The 25,157-nt window shown below is 45.8% G+C and overlaps 2 protein-coding genes across 5 annotated transcripts; one reads left to right on the top strand and one right to left on the bottom strand.

The window, feature by feature from the left end:
- Positions 1 to 130: 130 nt before the first annotated feature.
- On the bottom strand, positions 131 to 16,641 carry C14H16orf46 (chromosome 14 C16orf46 homolog). 4 transcript variants are annotated; one of them, XM_032231243.1, is made up of 4 exons: positions 15,362 to 16,638; positions 13,878 to 14,123; positions 8,226 to 8,865; positions 131 to 4,430 (listed from the first exon to the last, which is right to left on the bottom strand). In XM_032231243.1, the coding sequence occupies exons 2-4, from the start codon at positions 14,085 to 14,087 to the stop codon at positions 4,390 to 4,392; spliced, it is 891 nt and encodes a 296-aa protein (XP_032087134.1). In that variant the 5' UTR covers positions 14,088 to 14,123; positions 15,362 to 16,638; the 3' UTR covers positions 131 to 4,389. The 4 variants fall into 4 exon arrangements, with proteins under 4 accessions (XP_032087134.1, XP_032087135.1, XP_032087132.1 ...); XM_032231244.1 differs by lacking the exon at positions 8,226 to 8,865 and having other exon boundaries at positions 15,362 to 16,639; XM_032231241.1 differs by lacking the exon at positions 131 to 4,430 and having other exon boundaries at positions 6,039 to 8,865; positions 15,362 to 16,641.
- A 6,868-nt stretch (positions 16,642 to 23,509) lies between these two features.
- Positions 23,510 to 24,597, top strand: LOC116517427 (protein phosphatase 1 regulatory subunit 3E-like). The gene has a single exon (XM_032230348.1). The coding sequence runs from the start codon at positions 23,510 to 23,512 to the stop codon at positions 24,554 to 24,556; it is 1,047 nt and encodes a 348-aa protein (XP_032086239.1). The 3' UTR covers positions 24,557 to 24,597.
- Positions 24,598 to 25,157: the final 560 nt, after the last annotated feature.

Here is a 25,157-nt window from a genome sequence, read left to right as displayed (position 1 = left end):
TAATTTAACAACCAAGTTCTCTGCCCTAATGACTGGCTGGGTAGGCATGGCTGGAGGGGAATCATGTGACTGGGTGGGAGTGAGTGATATTGAGTTGGCCACACCCACCCAGTCACACCGGTTGTTAAATTATTGGCTCCTGGTGTTTTCTGTGGGAAGTGGATCCAAATGGCTCTTTGAGTTTTAAGGTTGCAGATCCCTGGTCTACAGTATGTAGTCTATGAATATGTAGCCACAAGTCTCGTGTATGGATTTACAAATTGTCTCATTTTTGGCAGTCTTGCTTTCTTAAAATAAGTAACCTAAAATGGTTTGGTTAAAAAAAAAAAGATGAATCAGGTTTTAAAAAAAAAGAAAAAAAACTTGAGACTCATCCTTTGAAGTGGGTTGGCAATGTTATCTTCCAGATATTGCTGAGTTACCATTTTTATTAGCTCTCGTTATTAGCCATGCTGGTTAGATCTGAAGGGAGTTGAGTAACATTATCAATACCTCTTATATGGAGGTCCTAGGAAGAGCTGCTGAGTTTGTTCCAAAAAGGGATACCTTCCATCCCTTTACATAGTCTGTTGCTCAAATAGGGGTTATTTTATACAAGAACAACATCCTTATGTGTGACTAGTTTATCGACGGGAGTTTGGTATCTTAACTTCTGCTGCAGCCTTTAATTTTGTATTTGTAGGATCATTTCCAGCCATGTGCTGGTCTTATCTGCCAGTGAGAAGTATTCTAGATCTAAAAAAAACAATATGATGGCTATGTAGGCATATTTAGCAAGATCCAAGCACATTATCAGGATAGTTTTAGGAGGATAAATGTTTGCAACAATAAGCCACTTGTTCTGAATTGAAGTTTTGTTATAATAGATAATTATACATGAGTCCTTTTCCTTCTCAGCTGTTTTTCAATCAAACTACCAATCCCTTTAAAAAAAAAAATTTGCATTCAATTTATTGACAAAAACAAGCTAAGCCTGTCTCTTAATTATTTATTTGAAATGTTTATTGATGGTTATGTTATTAATCCTACTTACAGTTTTGAGATAAAAGGCCTATTCCTTTCCTATTGATACATCCGTATTACAATGGTTTTGTTTGCACACTTAGTTCCATACATGTACATTTCATGTAATAAACACACCTTTCATGGGTTCCTAAACTTAAATTTTAAGAGATGTAGTCCTGTTTCAATGCAGTATCAGAATTAATGAGGGCCAAAACCTTAATTTAATCTTTAGACACTAAAACATGAATGCAGTCCTACAGGTTGCTCATTTAACATGAATGCAGTCTTACAGGTTGCTCCTCCACATAAGGTCCTAATAAGTAACAGTTGCAAGCAACTACATGTGAAATATTTGCATGAGAAATTTTGGTGCTTCCTTTCTCACAGGAAGAAGAGTCCAAAATGTTTCTTTGGCAGAAGTCTGTCTCATACGTTTCAAGTATCTGAAGACAGATACTTCACTGTTGTATTTAGAAGGTAACTTTAAATATTTCGGTGTGAGAAAAACAAAGCTGTGGTATTGTTTAGAGGAGTTCTTTGAAAGAAGTCCTTCGAAAGAGAGAAGCAACCTGGATTTAAGGAGAAACTTCCTAACAGTAAGGACAGTTAACCAATGAAACAGCTTGCCTCCGGAAATCATGGGAACTCCATCACTGGAGGTTTTAAGAAGAGAATGGGCAGTCAGTGGCGTGAGATGGTATAGTTCTTCTGCTTGAGCAGGGGGCTGGACTAGAAGACCTCCAAGGTCCCTTCCAACTCTATTGTATTCTAAAATATTGCAAGATGTAGGATGAAGTTCATTACTTCTGCGTCCACTCAGAAAGGGCCTATAGGGGTCTTCCCCTTGCTTTGAAAAGTTGTCAGTAAAGTTTTATTTATTATCATTATTTATTTATTAAATGTTTATGCTGCCCATCTCCCCTTCAAGGTGACTCCGGGCATCTCCCAAGTCATAAAAGAGGTAAAATACAATTTAAATATTAAAGCTACACAAATTGAAATGTTATTTAAAAAAACTACTAAAACCACAACTGAAAGAGCTAAGAGATGGACGGGACAGGAATGAGGTTGTCTTACCGCCCCCCATCTGCCACCTCCAGCAAGTGAGCCAGTTTTAAGGGTCAGCTATATAGCCTCAGTTTTGATTCTGAAGTGACCTGTAAGGCATATTCAATTGAACCTCTTGCTATAATCCTCTGATTTTATGGAAATTGAAAATTGACTGCGATTCTGAATAAGCAGATTGTGCTCTGGAGGAAAGAGTGCAGAGGCTTTCCTGATGCTGACATCTGGATGCACAAGCACCATCAGTTGAGAAAAGCTGGCTTGTTGGAAAACAGGTTTAACAACTAGCTTTCTATAGACAGGGAGCTATTTAGAGGGAGGAAGATTTACTCACTGGAAGCACCGTTCTGGAATCTGAAATCACAGTCTAATTGGACACCCTGTTGCGCAATGCCTGTGAACTGTGAATTCCCACCCATTGTTAATTGCCTGAGAAATGATGGATCTGCCCAGTTTATCCGCCAGGAAGGGAGTATTTTTTTAAGGGGGGGGGCATAAGAAAACACTAGTTTAATCGCACAGAAGTGGAGGAAGGGAGAAGATGATAGAAAAAATGAAAATAAAAATTGTGGATTCTTCCTTTTATGGAGAGTTTTGTGCTCTTGCTGACAGTTGATAGAGTTTACTGCATATATATATATATTTCACTTTTCAATGCTGCTTCCTTTTTTGCCAAATTTGGGCTTATTTTCCTTTGGAGCTAGGAAAAAACGTTTTACTTTTCCGCTTCAACTTTGTGGTCAGCTTCCTGAAGATCACATAGGATTGTTAACTGTTGCATCTGTTAAAATTGCACAAGCTTCTGGGGTTGGGTGTTTTTTTAATACCTCGATACAGGCACACTCACTTGCAGGCAACTAAAGATGAATTGCAAAGAGGAAACCAACATTCACACAACCATTTGATATTTTGATGCTACCTCTTAATTCTCTCCCCTCAGTAAAATGGCTAATCTGAACTTTTGCTCTGCATTGGAGGTTTACATGCAGTATACACCCTGCATAACATTGCAAATATGTTTAATAGCCCTAAATGAAACTGCTTCCATAGAGGCAGTGTGGTAACTCTTTGTGTCTTGAAGAATCTTAAATTCTTAAAGGGGAACTTTTCAAGGGACGTAAGAACCTGAAAAGTTGCAAAGCCCAAGAATGCAAGTACATAATGTTTTGCACCTCTTTGGGAAATTGACCCCTGGCAACAATTACTCCCTTGTGAATAATTCTACCCATTAAAGATGGGCACTTACTATTGATACTGCCAGCCTTGTAAATAATCTTTGTATTTCTGAGGATGGACCAGTGATGGCAAACCTTTTCAGCACCGAGTGCCCAAAAGGAAGCATGTGCACACACTCATCTGAGCTGCAGCCTGGAAGAGGAGGTGCCCAGGGAGCATGCATGCATTGGAAAATGAACTATCAGCTGGTAGGTGCACCGACACTGCAGCACGCACGAAGGCTAGCTGATCATCGCTCGCATACACAAGCCAGAAACCCAGAAGAGGAACAGGCAACGTATGTGCTCCACATGCCACTTCAGGCATGCGTGCCATAGGCTTGCCATCACAGGGATAGACAATAAAAGGGAACCTTTATGGTTTCGCCAAGCAATGGCTTTGTAGTTGTTGTTTTTTTGTTTCCCGCGCCATGCAAAGAGGACAAAACAGAACCCTCGTGCATCCTGGACCAATCAGAGAGCGGTACATGATTTTTGTATTTGCTTTTTCACCATATGATCTATATCTACTTTGGTTTGATTCTTTTCTTTGGCTTCTTTCGCAGCACAGCTGCGAGAGACGATGCGCGTCGAAGTGCCGTGCCTCTTGCCCGATCTCTTGGCCACTATCGCTTTAGGTTTAGGAGGGGGCTCCAGGTGCAGGTTGATGACCCCGTCTTCTGGCTGGAAGACCAATAGCGCGTTTAAAGTGAGGCAGCCCAAGCTGTCTGGAGGGTGGCCTTGGCTCGCTTTTGGCATGCTCAGGGTCTCCTGTTCCGCCTGCTGAGAATACTCAATTTCATACTCCTTTATCGGCAAAGTCCTTTTCTCCCCTAGGAACGTCTGAATGGAGTCTAATTTTCCTCTTACCCTTTCTCCCTCCGGGTTGGCATTTATCTTTGGGATGTAGGTATAAGGCTTAAAGCAGGAACTCCCAGCTTTTCTGCTGCTTGTGATAGGTTCTCCTTTGGTGAATTTGCACTCCGCACTTGGTTGTTGGTTGGTTCCCCGAGACACGTTTTTCTTAAGAGACTGTGACGTATTCTGGTGAGGTAGACTTGAGGTTGGTTGAGTTATTCTTGACTTCTTGGGCCGCTTTGGGGTCTCACAGCATATGAAAGGAGTAACTCTTTCCCAGCTTGGTTCCTAGTGGGGGGCAAAAAGATGGAACCTTCTTTTTATTAGTGTAAAGAAATTGTGTGGCTATACCAAAACTATGACTTTTCCAGACCTCAGTTTGATGAATTTGAATAAATTGGAGAAACTTTCAATCCTTGGCATAGTGTCTTAAGATGCTTTCCCATGCCACAAAGTTTTCACTTGAAAATCACAACCTCTCCTTTTAACTAAAGTTCACTATTAAGTTAATGGATCTCAAGGAACTGGGAAATTAATAATGATCTCTTAGTGCGCCTCCCAAAGTTAAGTAGGCTAACAGAAAGGCTTTACATGAGTCATTTGTGCTATCAACAGTGCATTTAAAATATATATTTTTGTGTACAAGGCGATTTTCTCGCGTTCTGAAAAGCTTTGTCCCAGGCTAGGTCATAATATACATTTATATGGATATTCCATAATTTAGTGCTGGTCTGTTTATTTGTTGTTGTCAGGAAAAACCAGTCCTCCTCTTTACATAACTTGTTTCCATCCATAGTGGTTTCAAATTTGTTAAAATATCTAAATAGGAGCCCTTTATTTTGCCATTCTACATACTGCAGGTTCCCCCCCCCCTTTTTTTTTTTGCATGCCTACAGATTTCTTTAAAAAATTGGAGCTCATTTGTTATGTTAGAAGTCATGGTGGCACGGTGGTTAGACTGCAGTACTGCAGGCTAACTCTGCCCATAACATGGAGTTTGATCCTGACAGGGCTCAGGGTTGTCTCAGCCTTCCATCCTTCCGAGATCAGTAAAATGAGGACCCAAATTGTTGGGGGCAAAAAGCTGACTCTGCAAACCACTTAGAAAGGGCTATAAAACTCTATGAAGCAATATATAAGTCTAAATGCTATTGCTGTGTAACAAAAAACTAGTTAATTTTTAGGAGAATTAAAAAGTGTGTATGTGAGAGAGAGAAAGAGAATGCTGCTAAAAGTAAAGTGTTTGCTATGTATTATATGTGTAGATTTTAAATGTTATTTTAAAACCTAGTTCTGTAGTAATAAATTGTAAACATTCCTTTTGGAGAGCAGAAAAAGATAAATTAGAGTTTCAATTAAACAGTGTTTGTTTGTTTGTTCCATTCAACAAGCATGTCTGATTCTTAGAAACTACATGAAGAAGTCCCTGCAGTTTTCTTGGCAAGGTTTTTCAGAAGCGATTGCCCATTGCCTCTTTCCTAGGGCTGAGGTAAAGTGACTGGCCCAATTCACCTATTAAGATGGAACTAGATCTCATATTCTCCCAGTTTCTAGCCTGATGCCTTAACCACTACACTAAACTGGCTCTCAAGCAGTGTTAAATATTTATGGTTCCCACTAACTCCATAGTCATAGTACCTGTATGTTTATTTAGAAACGAGTCAAATTGAGTGAATTTTTGCAGCAAACAAGACAGTAGAAAACTGCCATCTTAAACCTCTCCCAAAGAAATGGGACATCTAAGCTAATCCTAAACATGCTTTTATCTAAGAGTAAGTTTTGCTTTAAATATTCTTTTTGTCAAAGCCATAATTTTTTTTTTTACTTTTGATACAAAAAACTACAAACTGTTAAGCATGGTTCCCTAATTTGATTTTATTACATATATGTGTCAAACAAAACCATTTTTCTTTCTATTTTTTTTTCTGGACAGCAGCTTTTATTTTATTTATATTTTCTTATCCATGATGTCAGTTCAGATATAATTTTTGACCTTCCCCCACCAAAAAAAAATTGATAGTGATGCCATTCTCATATCCATTGCAATTAATATAAGATTCATGTGCAAATATAGATTTTCTCAGTCGAGATTATTCTGGCCAGTTTGATAACAAACCAGGGACTGGCCTAGAGATTTTCCTAGTCAAATGTAATGTAGGATTTTACTGTTCATGGACACAAATAGTAAGCATTGCAGTATATCCTAGAATAATTGAAGCATTCTATCAACCAAGCCTGCATGTTTTCTATATCATTTTCTTGGGGTATAACCATGCAACTTTCAAATTATTTGGGTATGAGCCTTCCAAGTGCATGTTTCCAGGAATATATTTCTTTAAAACCAAGAAAAGGATTTTCTTGGCAAAATCTTTCTAAGAATTACTTGGAAGGCTTTCTGAATCTAAGTAGATTCCCCAAATCAAGATTTTTAAGTGAGATTAGGGTCTCTTGCAATTTGATGCCCAGAGCTGTCGTTACCTTACCAAACTATATCAGGTAACATGTCAGATAATTATGGTAGTTATTGACAGGAAAATAGCTTGGACTGAAATACCGAGGTACATGCTATCAGTGTCCATTCAAACAAAGAATTTATTGAAGCTATCTAGACGGTAAAACAAGGTAACATATCTAATTTGACATGGATAAGAAAAGTCCTAAGCAAGTTGCGGAAGTCAAAATAACATACAAACCAAAAAACAAAGACCAAAACCTCAAACAAGTAAAACTTTCCTTCACATATTGACTTATTTATAAATTGTTTAAACATTTAAATTAAAAGGCAAGTTCAAAACTAAATTCTTAACAGCATCTCAAAAGTGGCTTAAGTGAGACTGAGAGGGCATTTGTTATACCTTCCATGAAGGGCTGTCCGGATTGTGACCTGCCAAGATGAACAGAGCTCATAAAGCACATTGGTTAAATTTACAGGCTGCATTTTGTCTCCAATGTGTCTTCAGTGTGCAACTTTAAAACAAGACAAGATTTGAGTCAAAGACCCCTAGGAGAGACCGAGCATATGATCCTGTTCCTCCTGCAATAGTCCTCCCCACATATATGGCCAAATGACTACAGTACAATCTGAATCATTTTATAATTGCACATGAGAGATTGGCAGGGCGAAACCCCCATCCTCAGTACCCTTAGTGAGCTAGGTGGGTACACTTAACCATGGCAAAAATATCGCCATAAGCTTTCTCCTAAAAGCAAAGCACTTCAAGACTTTTTTTTTTAAAGGCAGGGGTGTCCAACCTTGCCAACTTTAAAATCTGTGGATTTCACCTCCCCAAAAGTACAGGAAGTTGAAGTCCACGATCTTAAATTTGCCAAGGTTGGACACTCCTGGCTTAAGAGTCATTTAACTTTAACAACCAACATTTGAAATGCCACAGAAATTCTTGTTTTAGAGTAGCTGACCAGCAGTTGTTTTTTTTTCTACAGAAGTAAGGAGCGGTTGCCTCTGAACATGGATGATAATGACTACAATCCAGTCTGTTTAATTAGGGAACCTTCCATATTAGTTCTCGTACAGAGCGAGCCAACCAAATCTATTAACATCTCAACCCCCAAATTACAAATTAAGAAGTCAGGTCAGCCTAGGAGGCAGTGCTGTTAACCCAATCCGGCTGACCGTTAAGGAAGGGAACAGTCCAGAAAGCAGTGGGATGTCCAGAGATCTGGCCTGGCTTCCTTCCTGTTTGCTTCCATTGTAACTCCTGCTCCTAATTTCATTGGCCTTGCTGGCGTGGCTTCCTTTCGTGTGCAGGGAATGGCTGCAGTGGAGGTGCCCATGTCTTCTCAGCTGAACTGAACTGCTCAAAGTTAGGCTTTTCCTAGCCGGCAGAAAACCACAGGGCCAGTAGCCCCGATCCAAACGCCTCGAGAGGAGTGAAGTCTTGGAAAGCTGTGGCACAAAGGCGGAGGCTATCTGGTGCATTTTTATCTGCTCCTTCACCGCATCGTACACGGCGTCTATCCTCGGCTCGCCCTTGAGCTCCTTGGGTTTTAAAAACTGAGGGCAGGAAACCGTCTCTGCCAAAGCATGGAAGGTTTTCTCACTGGCCTGGGAATGAACCGCCTTACTTTTCTTTGGAGAGTTATCCAGGCTGTGTTTGAGCGTTGGATCCTTCAGGGGTGGCAGGACTAAGGATGACTTAGCAGTGATTTCAGTGCCAGACTGATTCCACAGAAGAGGCTCGTGGCTCCTTAGCTCTTTGGCCTTGGCCATTTCTAGACTTTGGGGTTTTCCTGGTGACAGGATGTTATATTCCTTTATGGGCACCGGTTTCTTTTCCGCCGGGAAGAGCAGGTGCTCTTTCAGGAGAAATAACTTTTTTTCACTCAGAGTCGCTTGGGCTTCTCTTAAGACCATTCTTTTCTTTTCTCCTTGGGACATTTGAATAGAGTGCAGATTGCTATAATCTGTTTCTCTCTTAGGCTCATCTGTTGCAGAAGTTGTAGTAGCAGCAGCAGCAGTTGTCGTCATGACTGAATTAGAGTACAGCAAAGTCTGTTGTTTTTCCGGAGGGCTGCCCATAGCAGCGCTTGGGTTGAGTTTGAAATCAGATTTGACTTGGGCAATATGCTTGGGCTCCAATTCCACGCCTTGCGTCAAATCTAAGCAGTAGAGGCATCGATTGACGGACTCACTGGTCTTGGACTTTCGGGTTCTCTTTTGTAATTGAAGGTAAGCAAACGGGGCTGTTTTGCTCCAGCTTTGGATCTGAAGACATGAAAGGAGGAAAAACAGTATACAGTTTTTTTAAATAAATAAAAAAAAGTCCTGGGGATTGTAGTAATAGCACTTAGACTTATATACCATTTCACAGTGCTTTTACAGCCCTCTCTAAGCGGTTTACAGGGTCAGCATATTTTCCCCAACAATCTGGGTCCTCATTTTACCGACCTTGGAAGGACGGAAGGCTGAGTTAACCTTGTGTCAGTCAGGATCGAACTGCTGGCAGTGGGCAGAGTCAGTCTGCAATATTGCCTTGTAACCACTGCGCATCATGGATAGGGAAGGAAAGGACAGATGGACGGACGGAAGGAAGGAAGGGCAGAGACCGCCTTCTGCCGATTACCTCCCTAAATCGACCAATCAGATCGCACAGACTGGGCCTCCTCCGAATTCCATCTGCCAGTCAATGTCGACTGGCGACCACACGGAGGAGAGCCTTTTCTGTTGCTGCCCCGACCCTATGGAACGAGCTCCCCATGGAGATCCGCACCCTCACCACGATCCAGACCTTCCGCGCAGCCCTCAAGATCTGGCTCTCCCAGCAGGCCTGGGGATAGGCTTCCAATTACCCGCCCGAGTGTTTGATTGCTGAATGAAAGTTGTGTTTTATTATTTTTCTTTTGTTCACAAAGTGTTTGTTTTGACCTTGCACTTCCCCTCCCCTGTGGTTGTAAGCCGCCCTGAGTCCCCTCAGGGAAAAGGGCGGCATATAAATCCCAATAAAACCTCAAAACCTCAAAACCTCAATAGCAATAGCACTTAAACTTACATACTGCTTCATAATACTTTCCAGTCCTCTCTAAACATTTTACAGAATCAGTCTATTGCCCCAACAATCTGGGGGAACCAAGCTCGGAAGGATGGAAGTCTGAGTCAACCATGAGCCAATGGGACTTGAACTGCCAAACTGCTGGCAGTCAGCAGAAGTAGCCTGCAGTACTGCACTCTAACCTCTGCACCACCGCGGCTCTTACGAGCAAATCCTATGCGGAAATGGCACATCTTTAATGAAAACTACAGTTTTAAAGGATGACATGATTAGACCTTCCACTAAAAGCACTTACAGCTAATCCTCAACTTATAGCCTATTCACTTAGTGACCATTCAAATGTACAATAGCATGAAGAAAGGAACTTCTGACCGCTTTTCACTCTTAAAAACACTGCAGCAGCCCCATGGTTACGTGATCAGAATTCAGACGTTTGACAACTGGTTCATATTTATGATGGTTGCACCATCCCAGGGTCACACGAGCACCTTTTGCGATGGTGAAGCAAAGTCAATGGGGAAGCCAGATTTACTTACCAGCCATGGCACTAACTCAACCACTGCAGTGATTCACTTAACAGCGGTGGCAACCAAGATTGTAAAATGGGGCAAAAGCTTGACAAACATCTCAATTAGCAACAGAAATCTTGGGCTCAGTTGTTGTCGTAAGGGCTGCCTGTGTCAGTTTTAAAATTCAAGTTGCGTGCAGGAAAAAAAAGTCTTGATCTGGAACGAGATGCAGTAAGAATGACGTTTTCAGGCCATTCAGAAGCATTTCTCTTTATCCAGTGAAGCATTTAACAACCCATTTGGCAGCTCTGGAATGAATCACAGGATTTAACGGTGGCTCCAAAACGGGCCTCTCTCCTGGCTTTTGATCTCCCTCTTTCTCCCTCTTAAAATCACGCGCAGCATCTTGCACCAAAACTTGAAACTCCTCCTGCGAGGGAGGGAAGCACCGTGTCCTTGGAACATGTTCTGACTGAGGCTTCCCAACAGCATGAAGCAAACTGCTTGTCCTGACCCTTTTATTAATTTCCTGTGAATTCTGCTCATTCACATCCAGCAAAGTATTTCAAGGGAGGATTTACAGTCACAGACCTTATCTGGCTTGGAGATCTGACAGGCTGATATCTGCAGAACTTGGCAAGGAGTCTTGGAGAGTCAAGAACCAATTAAGCAAAATAATTGTCTCCTGCAAACTCCACTCCCCTTTTGTTCCTCTTTTATTTCCTCTGGGAGGGGCCATTCATCATCTGGCCTTACTCCCGCCCTGGGTAGGTCTCTTCTGAGCCTCTTATTCCACCCACAATCTAGCTGTTGTTTCTTATTTGACAGTTCTTTTCACCTGGTCTCCCAAGGGCTTCTTTACATACTATTACAGGCACAAAGCCCCATATTTTATTCTCCCTAATAGCAGAAACCCAACGTGGCTTTCACAAAGGACAAACCAATTAATCTTTTTTTTTTTAAGTGATTTTCATATTGCTTCCATCTTCCACATTATTAGAGCATTCCCCCACAAATTAATTGTCCCTAATGAATTACTCAGATTATTCAGAATCAGAACAGAGCTGGAAGGGACCTTGAGATCTTCTCATCCAGTCCTCTGCTCAAGCAGGAAATCCTATACCCCTGATGGAGAACCTATGCCAGTGATGGCGAACCTATGACACGCGTGTCAGTGCTGACACGCGTAGCCATTTGGGGTGACACGCACAGGATTTCATGCGATTCATCCTCGGCTCCTGCACGGCCGCCGAGGATGAAAGAATCTGTGCTGGAGGAACGGGGGGGTGCGGGACGTGTGATCTCCCCCGCCCACACTCACTTACTGTATCGCCGCCGCCCCTTTCTGAGCACAGGGGCTGCTGGTAAGGCGTGCGTGCCATGCGCACACACGTCATCAGCGCGGTGAGGGAGGACTCGCAGGAGAGGAGCGCGGGAACAGTGCGCGCCTCTCTCCAGTCAGGCCGGCACAGAGAGTCTACTCCTGGGACTGTCGGTTACGACCGCACCACAGCAGGGAACAGCGGAGTGCCAACGGGAACTGTGAGCGCCATTAGCAGCAACTATAAATTGCGCAAAATTATGTTTTTGTCGAAGTGACACACAACGCGAGTTATGCTCGATTTTTTGCCAATTTTTGACACACCACGCCAAAAAGGTTGCCCATCACTGACCTATGCCATGCCTGCCACAGGTGGCACGCAGAGCCATTTGTTAGGGCATGTGAGGCGTTGCCCTGTCAGCTCCAGCATGCATGCGCACCCTGGCCAGCTGACTTGGCCTTCATTTGAGGCCATTTTTTACTCTCCGGAGAAGAGAGGAGGAGGAGGCTTCCCTGAAGACTCCGGAGGGCTAATACCAGCCCTACAAGCAAACCGGAAATCCATTCCCGAACTTCCAGTTTGCCCTTAGGGCCAGTTTTTCGTGCTCCAGAGGCTTCAGGGAAGCTCCGGAGAGCCTCCAGGGGGGTGGGGGAGGTTGTTTTCACCCTCCCCAGGCTCCTAGAAAGCCTCTGGAGCCTGGGGAGGGTGAAAAAAGTGTGCCAAAAATGGGGGGAGCGCTGGCCGTGCACACATGCATGCTGGGGTCATGTGCATAGCATTATGGGTGTGGCACGCCCGCACACGACCCCCCTGCGCTTCCCCCGCTTTTGGCACACGAGCCAAAAAAAGATTCGCCATCACTGTCCTATACCATTTTAGACAAGTGGCTGTCCAGTCTCTTCTTGAAAACCTCCAGCGATGAAGCACCCACAACTTCTGAAGGCAACTTCTGTTCCAGTGGTTAACTGTCCTCTCTGTTAGGAAGTTTCTCCTCAGTTCCAGGTTGCTTCTCTTCTAGATTGTTTCCATCCACTGTTTCTTATCCTGCCCTCTGGTGTTTTGGAAATATTCTTGTAGCTTTATGTCTTGTAGCTTTTATGCCCCTACTAAACCAGGTCCATTTCCCCCATATCTCTCTCTGTCCTGGAAATCTCTTCTCTCCATGCACACACTTGTGGGAGCACCCCGATAACCCACTCTGCTCCTAGACACACCCATGCGCCTTCCCCACGTTTGCCTCCCTCCTTCCAAGACCCTTTCTTGCTTCCTCCAGCCCAGCAGTCTCACAAGCTGAATCCTCGGCTGCTCTTTCTGCACCCCAAAGTTTCAAAGCCCCTCGCCAGGAGCTGCATGGTCTTCCTTAGTCGTCGTCCCCCACAACAGTTTTAACAGATGCCTACTTATTATTTTTTCTGTAGGAGATAAGCCATAAGCATACGGGGATGATCTATTATGTAGCCTTAAGCAAAGGCTTAGCAACTTCAAAATGTGTGGACTTCAACTCCCAGAATTCCCCAGCCAGCCAATTGCCAAAGTTGAGAATCCCAAGGGTAAGTTAATAGCTGAAATAATTAAAAGGATTGGTGGCATACAGACTACAGGTCCTCCTGAATTTACGACCGTAATTAAGACCAAAATACCTTGTTGTTAAGCAAGGCAGTTGTTAGGTGAGCTTTGCCCCATTTTACAACTTTTCTTGCCACAGTCGTTAAGTTATTAACACGGTTGTTAAATGAATCTGGCTTCCTCATCGACTTTGCTTGTCAAAATGACATAAAAGGTGATTACATGACCCCTGGAACACTACGACCGTCATAAATATGAGCCAGTTGTCCAGCGTCCAAATTTTGATCACTGGGAATCAAGTGCAAAAAACAGTCCTAAGGAGCTTTTTATTAGCACCGTAATAACTTTGAACGGTCACTAAGTGAAGGGTCACTAAATAAAGGGATGCGGGGGCTCAGTGGCTAAGACGCTGAGCTTGTGGATCAGAAAGGTGTGCAGTTCGGTGGTTCGAATCCCTAGCGGCGCGTAACGGAGTGAGCTCCCATTACTTGTCCCAGCTTTTACATGTTTTGAAAACATGTAAAAATGCAAGTAGAGAAATAGGAACCATCTTTGGTGGGAAGGTAACAGTGTTCTCTGCACTTTCGGCATTGAGTCATGTTGGCCACATGACCAGGGAGATGTCTTCGGACAGAGATGGCTCTTCGGCTTTGAAACAGAGATGAGCACCGCCCCCTAGAGTTGGGAATGACTAGCACATATGTGTGAGGGGAACTTTTACCTATCTTAAATGAAGAGTAAGTCAAGGACTACCTGTTCTGTACATTATTTTTGCACATTTTTTTTAAAGGGAAATTACTGTTAATTAAGAGTAAGAATTGATTTACTTACTGCGTCCTCCCATCCCGTTCCATTCGCATACTCAAAGGGCCTTTCCTCTTGCTCATTTACACTATTGCTGATGCTCAGAAGGGTGTAAATCTGATTCCTCTCCCGCCTCTCATTGGGATAGACACAGCGAATCTCTGTTTCCGCATTTCTCGGCTTGGTCGCGGCTTTGTCAGAGTTGATTTCACTTTGGTTCTGTCCAGAGGAATTCATAGCAGTTGCTGTCACTGCTGGTTGCGTGCCTTCTGCCTGCAGGTGAAAGACAGCAGATTTTACATCAGCATAAACTCTCAATGAATGTAAAAAAAAAATGTTTGGTGTTTTAATTGACTGGGTTTCTTTGATGCGGTAATGCATAGATAGTTCGCTAACCTTTGTCAGTAACGGTTTACTCCGACTTAATAGCCTTATTTGAGCTCATCCATGCATTAAATAAGATTTATTTAACACAGCCTCCTATTGTTGTGTTTTATCTCAAGAAACGCACTTAGCAGAATTCATCTTCACAGAGGGCTATGAAAATATCTACAGACCCTTCATATCCTTGTTTCAGCTTCTACCCTCAAAACTACGTTATAGGGCATTGCACACTAGAACAACTAGGCACAAGGATGGTGTTTTCCCCCATGCCATCATTCTTCTAAACAACTAATTCTCACAACACTGTCAAACTATTTACTAAGACTGTATTACTATTCTTCTTCTCATCCTTCCTATTACCTATTTCCTTTTCTACTTATGACTATAACTTTGTTGCTTGTACCTTTACGATTTATATTGTTTTATTAAGTTTCCTAGTATGATTTACGTTGATCGCTTATTTAGTATCTTATGACTATCACTAAGTGTTAAATTTCATGATTCATGATGAATGTATTTATGATGGCTATGATCATGATTTATCACTATATCTTTTATGAACACTGAGAGCTTATGTACCGAAGACAAATTCCTTCAGTGCGGATGTTGGTGTGGATTGATTCTCAAGAGACAACAAGAATGCTCACACAAGCCCAAAACTTTGGACTGGTTGGATCTAGTTCAATTTCCTGTTGTGCTTCTCTTTCCTCATTTTTTCCTGCTAGCCCAGCAATCCCCCCAATGTTGGCCTGCTTTATTTGTTTGTATCCCCTCTTTATTAGGAGTGACATGATAGCAGTTTTCCAAATATCTCAGGGGTTGCCACAAAGAAGAGAGAGTCCAGCTATTCTCCAAAGCACATGAAGGCAAGACAAGAAGCAATGGGTGGAAAGTGATCAAGGAGAGAAGCAACCTATAACTAAGGAGAAATTTCCTGACAGAACAATTAACCATTGGAACAACTTGCCTCCAGAAGTTGTGAATGCTCCAACACTGGAAGTTTTTAAGAAGAGATTGGACAGCCATTCCTCTGAAATGGCCCCTTCCAACTCTTGTTATTCTATTCTAATCTATTATTTTTACAAATAACAATTCTTCAGCTTTCTAGGCTGGTGCCTTAACATTACCTGACCAAGCTGGCTCTCTCTTTTGCCTCTCTCCTTTATGGAGGTTGTTGGGGGGGGGGCAGTCCCTCTTTGACCCTCCAAACATGTACCTTGCCTTCAACATCCCACGCCTTATTATGGCAAGGGTACAAAGGGCAACTCCTTGAATGTTTGGTCCTGCAAGTTAGCGCTGGGGAAGCCTGCGGAGGTCCACTGAAGCTTGAGAGTGCCAGGATCAGAAGCTGCCGAGGGGCACAACCCACCCATCCTTCCGTTTTTTACGAGCGTGATCAGACCCCACCCCCCTTGCCTTTGACTTCAGGGCCTCTTTAACTCCCACCCCCTGCTGTAGGGAAGGCACTCTGCACCTGGCTCAAGAGCTTCCGGCAGCATTTCCTCTCGGCTTTCCACCGAAGCCATGCCGGGCAGAGGGGCAGGGCTGCCGTTCTCTTGGTGGCACTCTTCCCCTGCTCAGGAGCATCTCGTCCCCCGGCTGCTTTCCGCGGAAGGGGCTTCGCGCGCGGCCGGGATAACCGTTACCTTGGCGGCCTCCCGCCCGTGTTCTGGAGCCTCTGAGCTCCGGGAGCCAGACTAGGCTGGGTCGGTCTTCGCAGGAAGCCGGGCGGCCCTCTGCACCGGCTCAGGAGCCCGCTCGCCTCCCCGCACTCACCCCATAATCCCGCGTGCCGTCCAGCCGATCCTCGGGCTCCTGATCCTTCCTTCCTCCCTTCCTTCCCTCCCTCCCCGCCCGCAACGCCCGTGTCCCGCCGCCTCCGAGAGCTCCGCCGCCGCTCAGCCGCTCAGGGGGAGGCGAGGAGGACGCCGCGGCCGCCAAGGAGTAGGACCAGCTCGGCTGGAGTCGTGCTGCTGGGGGAGATGGAGCCGCCGATGCGATCACAGTCCCCGCGCCACCTCCCGCCTCTGTCCTCGTCGCCCGGGACCCCGCCGTTGCCGGGCAACCGGAGTAGGCGGTGGTGAGGATGGGGGGCAGCTCATCAGCTGGGGGAGGGGGCTGCAGAGAGGAAGAGGAGGAGGTCTCACCTCCGGCAAGCCCGACCCGGATCCCGAGTATCTTCGGAGGGCAGCCCAAGTTTACGGAGCCTGTCTGTGCAACCCTGGAGTCCGGGATCCCCCGGGAGGAATTCAGGGAAACCTAAGGCTTCAGTTTATTCTTGTACCCATGTCTGCAAAATATATTTTGTCTTGTGGGAAAAGTTTTAATTCTCTCTTTCCGTTTTAGTTTTTTCTCTCGTATTGTTGTTTATGCATCCTGCTTTTTCTTAGCTTTTGTATAGGGAGGGAGGGAAAAGATGGATGGATGGATGGATGGATGGATGGATGGATGGATGGAAAAAGAGAGGGAGGGAAAAAGAATGGGTGAACGGAAAAGGGGAAGGAGGGAGGGAGGAAAAAAGGGGGAAGGGGAAATAGAAAGGGAGAGGAGGACAGAAGGAGGGAGGAAAGTTTTCCCCAGCTGCAGTCACTTCATCAGATGGACAAAGCAAGTTCTGGTGATGAAATGAGCTGGGAGAAAGCTTCTGCCTTTTAATAATATGGATTAGCAGTAAAGGACGCTACCAGATTCCTGATTCTTGGCAAATTTGAAGTCTTATTACTATTGTTGTTGTTATGCCAGCACAATGCCTAATATTGTGATGAAACTGAGGGTTGGCCCTAGGGGCACCCATGTTCAAGTTGAACTCTCCTTTGGGCCAGGCTTGTTCCATGCCAACCTGCCTCTGGGGGGGAGTTGCTGGGCTAAAGAAAAGGCAGGTGTAAATCCCACAATGGAAGAATGATTGACAATCCCTGTTTCTCCTCTAACTTTCAAATGGAAAATGAACTCTGGATTAGAAAAATTGACCCGGATGAACTCATTTTGTTTTGCAAGGCCTTGTTTCTCTAAAGTAAATACACACAGGTTTCATTGCCTGCTTATCTCAAACGGCCTCCTACTCAAGTCACTGGCTCTTAATCTCAGTATAGTGTTCATAGCTGCTTTTTTTTAACCTTCTTGGCTTTTTTTTTCTTTGGAAATGTTTCACTTTTCATCCAAGAAGCTTCTTCAGTTCATCAGTTCAGTTTTCCAGAACTGAAGAAGCTTCTTAAATGAGAAGTAGAACATTTTCAAAGAAAAAAAAACTTTCTCTTTTCGAAAAGAGAGAAGTGCTGAAAAATCCACTTTATCTTAACCCAGCCATGTCATTAAATTAAACTAAATCATCAGATGTAGGGGTCAGTCAGTTAATGTCACATTGGGCAAGATTCAAGAAGATAATTGATCTCACTCCCCATCCAAACCCTTCCCCCATCTTCCTCGTCCTATTTTCACCACAACAATGACCCTGTGCGGTGAATTGGGCTGAGAGAGAGGGACTGGTCCTGTTGTAGCCTGACAGTTGCCAGCAGAGCTGGCAACAGATTCGAACAATGGTTGGAGAGGAACATGGGCCAGTCCTAGAGTCTGGAGAACACTCTGATGAGGGCTCTGCGTTGGAAACAGTGATGGGACAAGGGCCATATGCCAGTTATCAACTGCCTTTGGAGTCAGACATCAGTGAGGCAGATGAACAGCTGGAGCCTGTTCCCTGTGTGCGCATGCACAGAGTTGCCAGATGAAGGCAACAGCTAAAGAACAGGGGTTGATCTGGGAGTAAGGCCACGGGTGGACAATGAATGGCCTCTCCCAGAGGAAATAAAAGAGGAGCGAAAGGGGAGTGGAGTTTGCAAGAGACAATTAGTTTACTTAATTGGTTCGTGACATTCTGAGATTCCTTGCCAAGTTTTGCAGATATAGGCTTGGCAGCTCTCCAAGCCAGATAAGGTCTTTGACTGTAAATCCTCCCTTGAAAGACTTTGCTGGTTGTGAATGAGCAGAATTCACAGTAGATTAATAAAAAGGGTTTTTGTCAGGGCAAGGAGTTTGATTCATGCTCTTGGGAAGCCTCGGGTCCAAAGTCATTCAGCCAGTTTTTCATGCCTACAATTGGACTGGAACTCACTGTAGCCTGGTGCCTTTACCACTAGACCAAACTGGTTCAGTTAAGGGTTTTATTAAAGAAGCCTAGATAAATATTGAGATTTTATTACAAACATTAATTTATTTAGAAAATGCAATTGGAGAAATGTGCATCCTTTGGAATCCAGTATATCTGAAAATCTGTTTTAGCAAAGCACAGAATTTAACAGTAATTACAAATTGGCCACCATCATGAAAATAGTGTCACCTAGGAGATGCTAGCTCAGCTTTATGTGGGATCATGAGCATGGAACATTTTCTTTGAAGGCAGAAAAGAGATTTGAATGTCTCATTAAAACACTCAGCCTAAGTAAGAGTGGGAGTATGATCAAAGTAAAGTTCCTAGTAATCTCTACTCCTTCTCCTATATGAGCAAGTATTTAATTACTCCGTGACATTCATGATGAGTGAAACACAATCCTTTTGAGTCACAAAAGGGCTTCTTTGACAAGCAATAAACAATAATAGTTTTTTGTAGCCAAAATTGATTTGCAATGATACATTATGTTTCCATTTGTTAAAAAGTTTGTAAATTTCTCCTCAACTCAGGATACAAATTCTGAGCTGGTTTATCCTAACTTGCAATGCAAAACAGCTTTGTTTTCTTTCTCATACAATGTAATGTGGCATCTGTACATACCTAATATCTAATCAAATAAAAAAATTAAAAATAAAATTAAAAGCTCAGTTATAAATTCTGCTTCCTCACCCCTTCTGAATATTCACAAAAACCTTTCTAAAAGTCGTAGGTATTTATTTCATATGCACATATGTATATATGTGTGCACACACCCACACACTCCAGCAGATCAAAATATAATTTATATATACTGAGACGTCTTCAGATAGCGCTGGCTCTTCGGCTTTAAAACGGAGATGAGTACTGCCCCCTAGAGTCTGGAACAACTAGCATACATGTGCAAGGGGAACATTTACCTTTTAGTCATTTATTACACACACACTCACATACAATTGCATTTTATGGCTTAGCTTGGGTTTCCTAGAAACCACTCCAGCTTATTGGAAATCATTAATCAGTTGGAAAGTGTTTTTTGGGGCGGGCGGGGGGTGGGTGGGACACAAAACAATGCCAAACGCTTACATGCTGTTGCTAAGTAAATAATATGCCCAGAAAGTTCCCAGGAGCAAAGCACAGTTTGTAAGAGGCTTTACGTTTGGTCTCTGGTGACTTAGAGCACAAGGCTAATGTGACAAAAAGCATGTACTCATCCCTGCAATCTCGGTACAGTTAACAATCAAATAGCTTTAGCGGAGATCCCATCTGAGTTCCTGGATGAGGATGGCACAGCAGTATCACTGCATTGGCACGTTCTCTGGATCCCCGCCTCATATAGACAGTACAGCAATATCTTCATATGACGGGGCTTGGTCTAGGCTAGGCCTCTCCAAACCTGGCAACTTTAAGACTCATTGTAGGCTGGGGAATTCTGGGAGTTGATGTCCACAAGCCTTAAAGTTGCCAAGTTTGAGGCCCCTGGACTTAGAGATAAAGTGGGCTTTTAAAAAAAAAAAAAAAAAAAAAAAGGCAGGCAGAAAGGAAAGAAGGAAGGAAGGAAGGAAAGAAGGAAGGAAAGAAAGAAGGAAAGAAGGTGAAAGAAGCATAGTTTGCATATCTAAGAACCTGGTTCTGCCACCTCAGTTGAATATGCAGCCACGGGGCTGGTTAACACACTGAATGCCCCTCCCCTGTCTTATAATTAACTTTTAATGTCAACTTTAACTATCCTGGCTTCCATTTTAAATTTTATATTCAGTTTTTAATGTTTTGTTTGAGCACTGCCCAGAGTCCTCTGTGATGCAGATCCTAAATTTATTTATTTATTCATGTTAGAAGAATCTTTATTAAAATTCCTACTGTAGGTATGAATGCAAGCATAAGAATGTAAACTTTAAAATGTATAAAAGCCTAATGTGGGTGGTGCTTGCCTAGAAGCATGCATCATTGATGGCATTGTATTGTGCTGTCGTAAGGCCCTCAAGAGGACAAGGGGCGGAAGGCAAGTGTACAAGTGTGAAGTGCTTTGCAGATTGCCACATTCACAGTAGGCAGAATTCACCAAGTATTCCCAGTTATTCAAGGTATCTCTTGATCTTGCTATTCCTAAAGATGGTAGGTAGGTAGGTAGGTAGGTAGGTAGGTAGGTAGGTAGGTAGGAAGGAAGGAAGGAAGGAAGGAAGGAAGGAAGGAAGGAAGGAAGGAAGCAGAGGTGGTATGCTGCCAGTTTGCACCGGTTCGGGTGAACCAGTAGTGGCAGCAACGCAAGGCTTTGCCCACCCCACCCCCTGACATCATAACGGACCTTCTGCATGCACGCTCCCACTACTGAACCAGTAGTGAAGAGAATAGCATACCATTACTGGTAGGTAGGTAGGTAGGTAGGTAGGTAGGTAGGTAGGTAGGTAGGTAGGCAGGCAGGCAGGCAGGCAGGCAGGCAGGCAGGCAGGCAGGCAGGCACAGTAGCTAGAGCAGATAGATAGATAGATAGATAGATAGATAGATAGATAGATAGATAGGTAGGTAGGTAGGTAGGTAGGTAGGTAGGTAGGTAGGTAGGTAGGTAATGATATATATATATATATATATATATATATATAGATAGATAGATAGATAGATAGATAGATAGATAGATAGATAGATAGATAGATAGATAGATAGATAGATAGATAGATAGATAGATAGATAGACAGACAGACAGACAGACAGAAAGACAGCCTATATATCTAAAAGTGTGTGTGTGTGTGTGTGTGTGTGTGTGTTTCCAACATCTCTGGAATGCCTCGAGAAATTTCACCCAAGCTTGATACACAAATGGCTTATTCTAGAAACATTGTGGGGGTAAGACACCTCCAACACTCCACGTGTGTGTTTGTTCTGTTAAGATACAGCCTGTTGTGCCTTAAAATGGCTTCTAGTGTACAGTGCAGTGGAATTGCCATAGTAACAGCTTCACAGTGCTCCACAAAGATGCTCCCTCTGGTAAGGGAGAAAATCCAACATTAGAAATTATGTCTGGTCTGGACATTTTCTCTCGCTATAAATAAATACCCGGGCAATGCCATGTTATCAGCTAGTAGTTACTAGATAAGCAGACAGGCAGGCAAGAATAGTCAGTGCTTGAGAGAAATATGTTGCTGGAGAAGACTCTTGAAAGTCCCTTGGACTGCAGAGAAATTAGATCAGTCAAACCTAAAGGAAATCAATTCTTGAGTCTGTTTTTGGAAGGGCAGCTCCTGAAACTGAAGCTCAAATAACTTGGTCCAAAAAAGGAAGAGAGGATGGCAGACGATGAAATGATTAGGTAGCATCATCGAGGCAATGAACATACATTTGGGGAAAATGTGGGAGACGCTGGAGGACAACGGAGCATGGCATGCTGTGGTCCATGGGGTTGTGAAGGGTTGGACACGACTTAGGTACTGAACAAAGGAGAGAGAAAAACTAGATAGCTTCACCTGCAGCAAAGAGAGAAGGTCCTCCATCATGGCCAAAGGCTGCAAAGGGCCACCAAAATCAGCCACCTGATGGAGAGCCTCGCTGTAATTCTATAAGCATCCCTGCCCTAACAGAGCTTCCTCCAAGGACAAATCCGTTGACGAGAGAGATTCCCCCAGGGGTGCATTTATCACACCTGATTGCCCATTTTCTCCGAATCTCCTAGTGAAAAATCATGAGCAAAGACTGTTGAAATGATTCTAGGGAAACTGGCTTGCAGGATTCCCCCTTCATTGAGGAATATATCGATTTTATCTTTATTCTGTATCAATATTATCTCCATTGATATTCTCTTTCTCGCCTTTCCTACTCCTTTCTCCTATTGGTATTTATGATTTATCCCTTGCTGTTGTATCTTACGATGACCTACTGTGTCAACCTTATTGTTTGTATGGTACGCTGAGAGCTTGCGCTCCCGAGGCAAATTTCCTGTGTTTGTGTCCAATAAAGAATTATATTATTCACCTCTGAAGAATGAGAAAGCAGAATAGTTAAGTATTAATTACGAGGAATTCATCTACTCCCTACCCGCAACTTCCCCTCCAAATATCCATCTAGCTACCTATAACGTTCTAGATGAGGCTCGTATAAAACTCACAGCGCTAGAATAAATGCCCAGATGGGGAAATGACTCAGAGAAGTTGAGAAAGGAAGCAGCCTCTTTATTTCAGATGGAAGTCACGTTTCCACTCCCACCAAGTGCCCAGATTTTCCTCCCGTTTCCCACGTCATCGTCCTTCAGCCAAAGCATCAAGAGAGACGGCAATACGGAAGGGTTGGAGTCGCACGACTTCGCCACCCTAGCATAAAAAGGGTCGTTTTCCTTCTTCTTCAGCCTATCCCGCGAAAGAGAGGCGCCCTTGGCCATAAGACGCACCCGGCCGTTTTACTGCTCAAGGGGAACTGCGCTTCGTTCATCCCAACTTTGCCGGCCAACTGCAGGCAAGGAGGAATTTCCCTTCTGTCAGGGGTTGCGCCGCTGCCACCCGAATCGCCCGCCGGGGTTTAAACCGCCCGGCTCTCCATCCACCACCTTTTGCGGAAAGAAACCGGTCCCGAATCGCCGGGACCGCCGAAGCAAAAGCCGGGGAGAGCCACCGCCCGGCGACTGCGCGGCCGAAGCGGAACCGGCTCTCCAAGTGGAAAAGAGCTTGGGTTGTGTCCGTCCGCCCAGCCACGTAGGCCCGACCGGCTTTGAGCGAGTGGCTGTTCCTGCGGGGGATTCCCACTACACGCATCCCCGTCTGAAGGACGCGGGGAGGGCAGGCGGAGGACGAGCGGCCCGAGGCGGCGAGCGGGGGAGGCGGAGGCGGGAGTCAGAGCCGAAGAGGCGGCTAGGCCGACCCGCGGCCCGGCGCGTCTCTCACTGACTGCAGGGCTCCGCAACGTCAGTAGCCGCAGAGGCACAAGCAGCGGCGGAGTAGCGGCAGTCGCAGCACCTCCGCCGCGGGGAAGAGCGGCACCAGCTCCGGCTCGGCTCCCTCCGGGGCCCTGGCGGCGCTGCTCTAGGCGGGGACCCTCGTCCGAGCGGCTGGCGGACGCGGGAGAGGCGCCGAGCCCGGCTATGCGCAGCCGAGGAGAGCCGCTAGGCGCCGCCGAGTGACCCCCGCAACCGAGGAGAAGCCGGTGCGGCAGGATGGAGAAGGCCGGCTCCCTGCACGCCTCGGTGCCCACGCCGCCACCGCGCCTCTACCTGCCGCGGAACTTCAGCTGCACCGCCTGCCTCTACGGCAGCCTGGCCGAGCAATGCAAGGGCGGATGCAGCCCCGAGATCGAGGCGGTGGAGCCGCTGCCCGCGCCCCCTTCGCCGCCCGTCACCCGCGAAGCCGAGGCCGCCCGGTCGCCGCCGCCTCCGCCGCCGCCTCCGCCGCCGCCGCCCCGCTCCCCTTCGCCGCCCCTCTCCTCCCCGCTGCCGGCCACCCGCGGCAGAGAGCCCACGCTCCCGCCCGTGCCTCCCAGCCCGACCCTCCGCCGCCGCGCCAAGTCCCTGCCCACGCCGGGCGACCGGGGACTCCGACCGGCTTTGCAGCAGAGCCCGTCGCGGCGCAAGACGGTGCGCTTCGCCGACTCGCTGGGGCTGGAGCTGACCACCGTGCGCCACTTCTGTCAAGCCGACGTGCCGCAGGTTCCGCCGCCACCCGCGCCGCTGGCCGCCTCGCCTCTCCCGCGCGGAGCCGACCTGTTCAAGACCCGCAAGCCGCCGGCGCTGGGCGAGCTAGAGCCGGTACTCTTCGGGCCGCCGGCGCCCATGCTGGAGCCGCTCTTCCCGCCGCAGCCCGGCGCCGCTTCGGGGTTCGCGGAGCGAGTGCGGCAGCACAGAGTCAAGCTGGAGTGGGTGCGGCCCGAGGCGACCGGGCTGCGCGGCGGCGTGCGCGTCCTCAACCTGGCTTACGAGAAGAGCGTCTCGGTGCGCTACACGCTCAACCGTTGGGCCAGCTGCAACGAGGTGCCCGCCGCCTACTTGCCGCCGCCCGCCGCCGCCCACGACGGCCAGACGGACCGCTTCGCCTTCCACCTGCCCGTGGGCGCCGGGACCACGCTGCTCGAGTTCGCCGTGCGCTACCGCGTGGCCGACACCGAGTATTGGGACAACAACGACGGCCACAACTACAAACTGCGAGGCAGGCAGCGGCCCAATGGCCAGGAACCCGACGGCGGCGGCGCCTGGATCCATTTCATCTGAACCGGGCTTGGCTCGGACTTCTCCGGGACTCCCCCGGCGGAAAAGCGGGCGCCTTCCTTCCTTCCTTCCTTCGAGGGGAAAGAGCAGGAGCGCCCCTTGGAGATATGGGACGGAGAAGAGGACCGAGGGGTGCGGAAGTGTGACAGACCCCCCCCCTTCTCAATTTTTATTTAAGTGCTGAAATGGAAAATCGCCCTTCGGATGGCAACTGTACAGAAGAACGGTTCTCCCGAGGAGCTTGACGTGGTCAGCCCCCTAGGTCCCCTTGTCTGGACTTGGAAACTAAGCTGTGCTTGGTCTGGTTAGCGCTTGAATGGGAGACCACTAAGAAATCCCACCAACTAGGCTAGTGGAGTATATTGGTACATCAAGGCAATTCAACTCCTTGAGTCAAGCTTGATTCCCAGTAGATGTTATCTCTACTTCCCTTTTGGGGGGTGCATTTTCCCCTCCAAGAGGTCGGGAAGGGCTGGGATTGCTCCCTTTGACTTGCCCCCATAATTAACCTGCCAGAGACCTCTTTATTTTGCTAGCTCCTTGACCTGCCATTCCAGAGTAAATCCGATTAAATGTCTGACTTCTTAAAATGCCTAATCTGTAC

Source organism: Thamnophis elegans, chromosome 14 (genome assembly GCF_009769535.1).
Source record: "Thamnophis elegans isolate rThaEle1 chromosome 14, rThaEle1.pri, whole genome shotgun sequence".
NCBI classification, from domain to species: Eukaryota; Metazoa; Chordata; class Lepidosauria; order Squamata; family Colubridae; genus Thamnophis; species Thamnophis elegans.
This window is presented reverse-complemented; position numbering and strand designations above follow the sequence as displayed.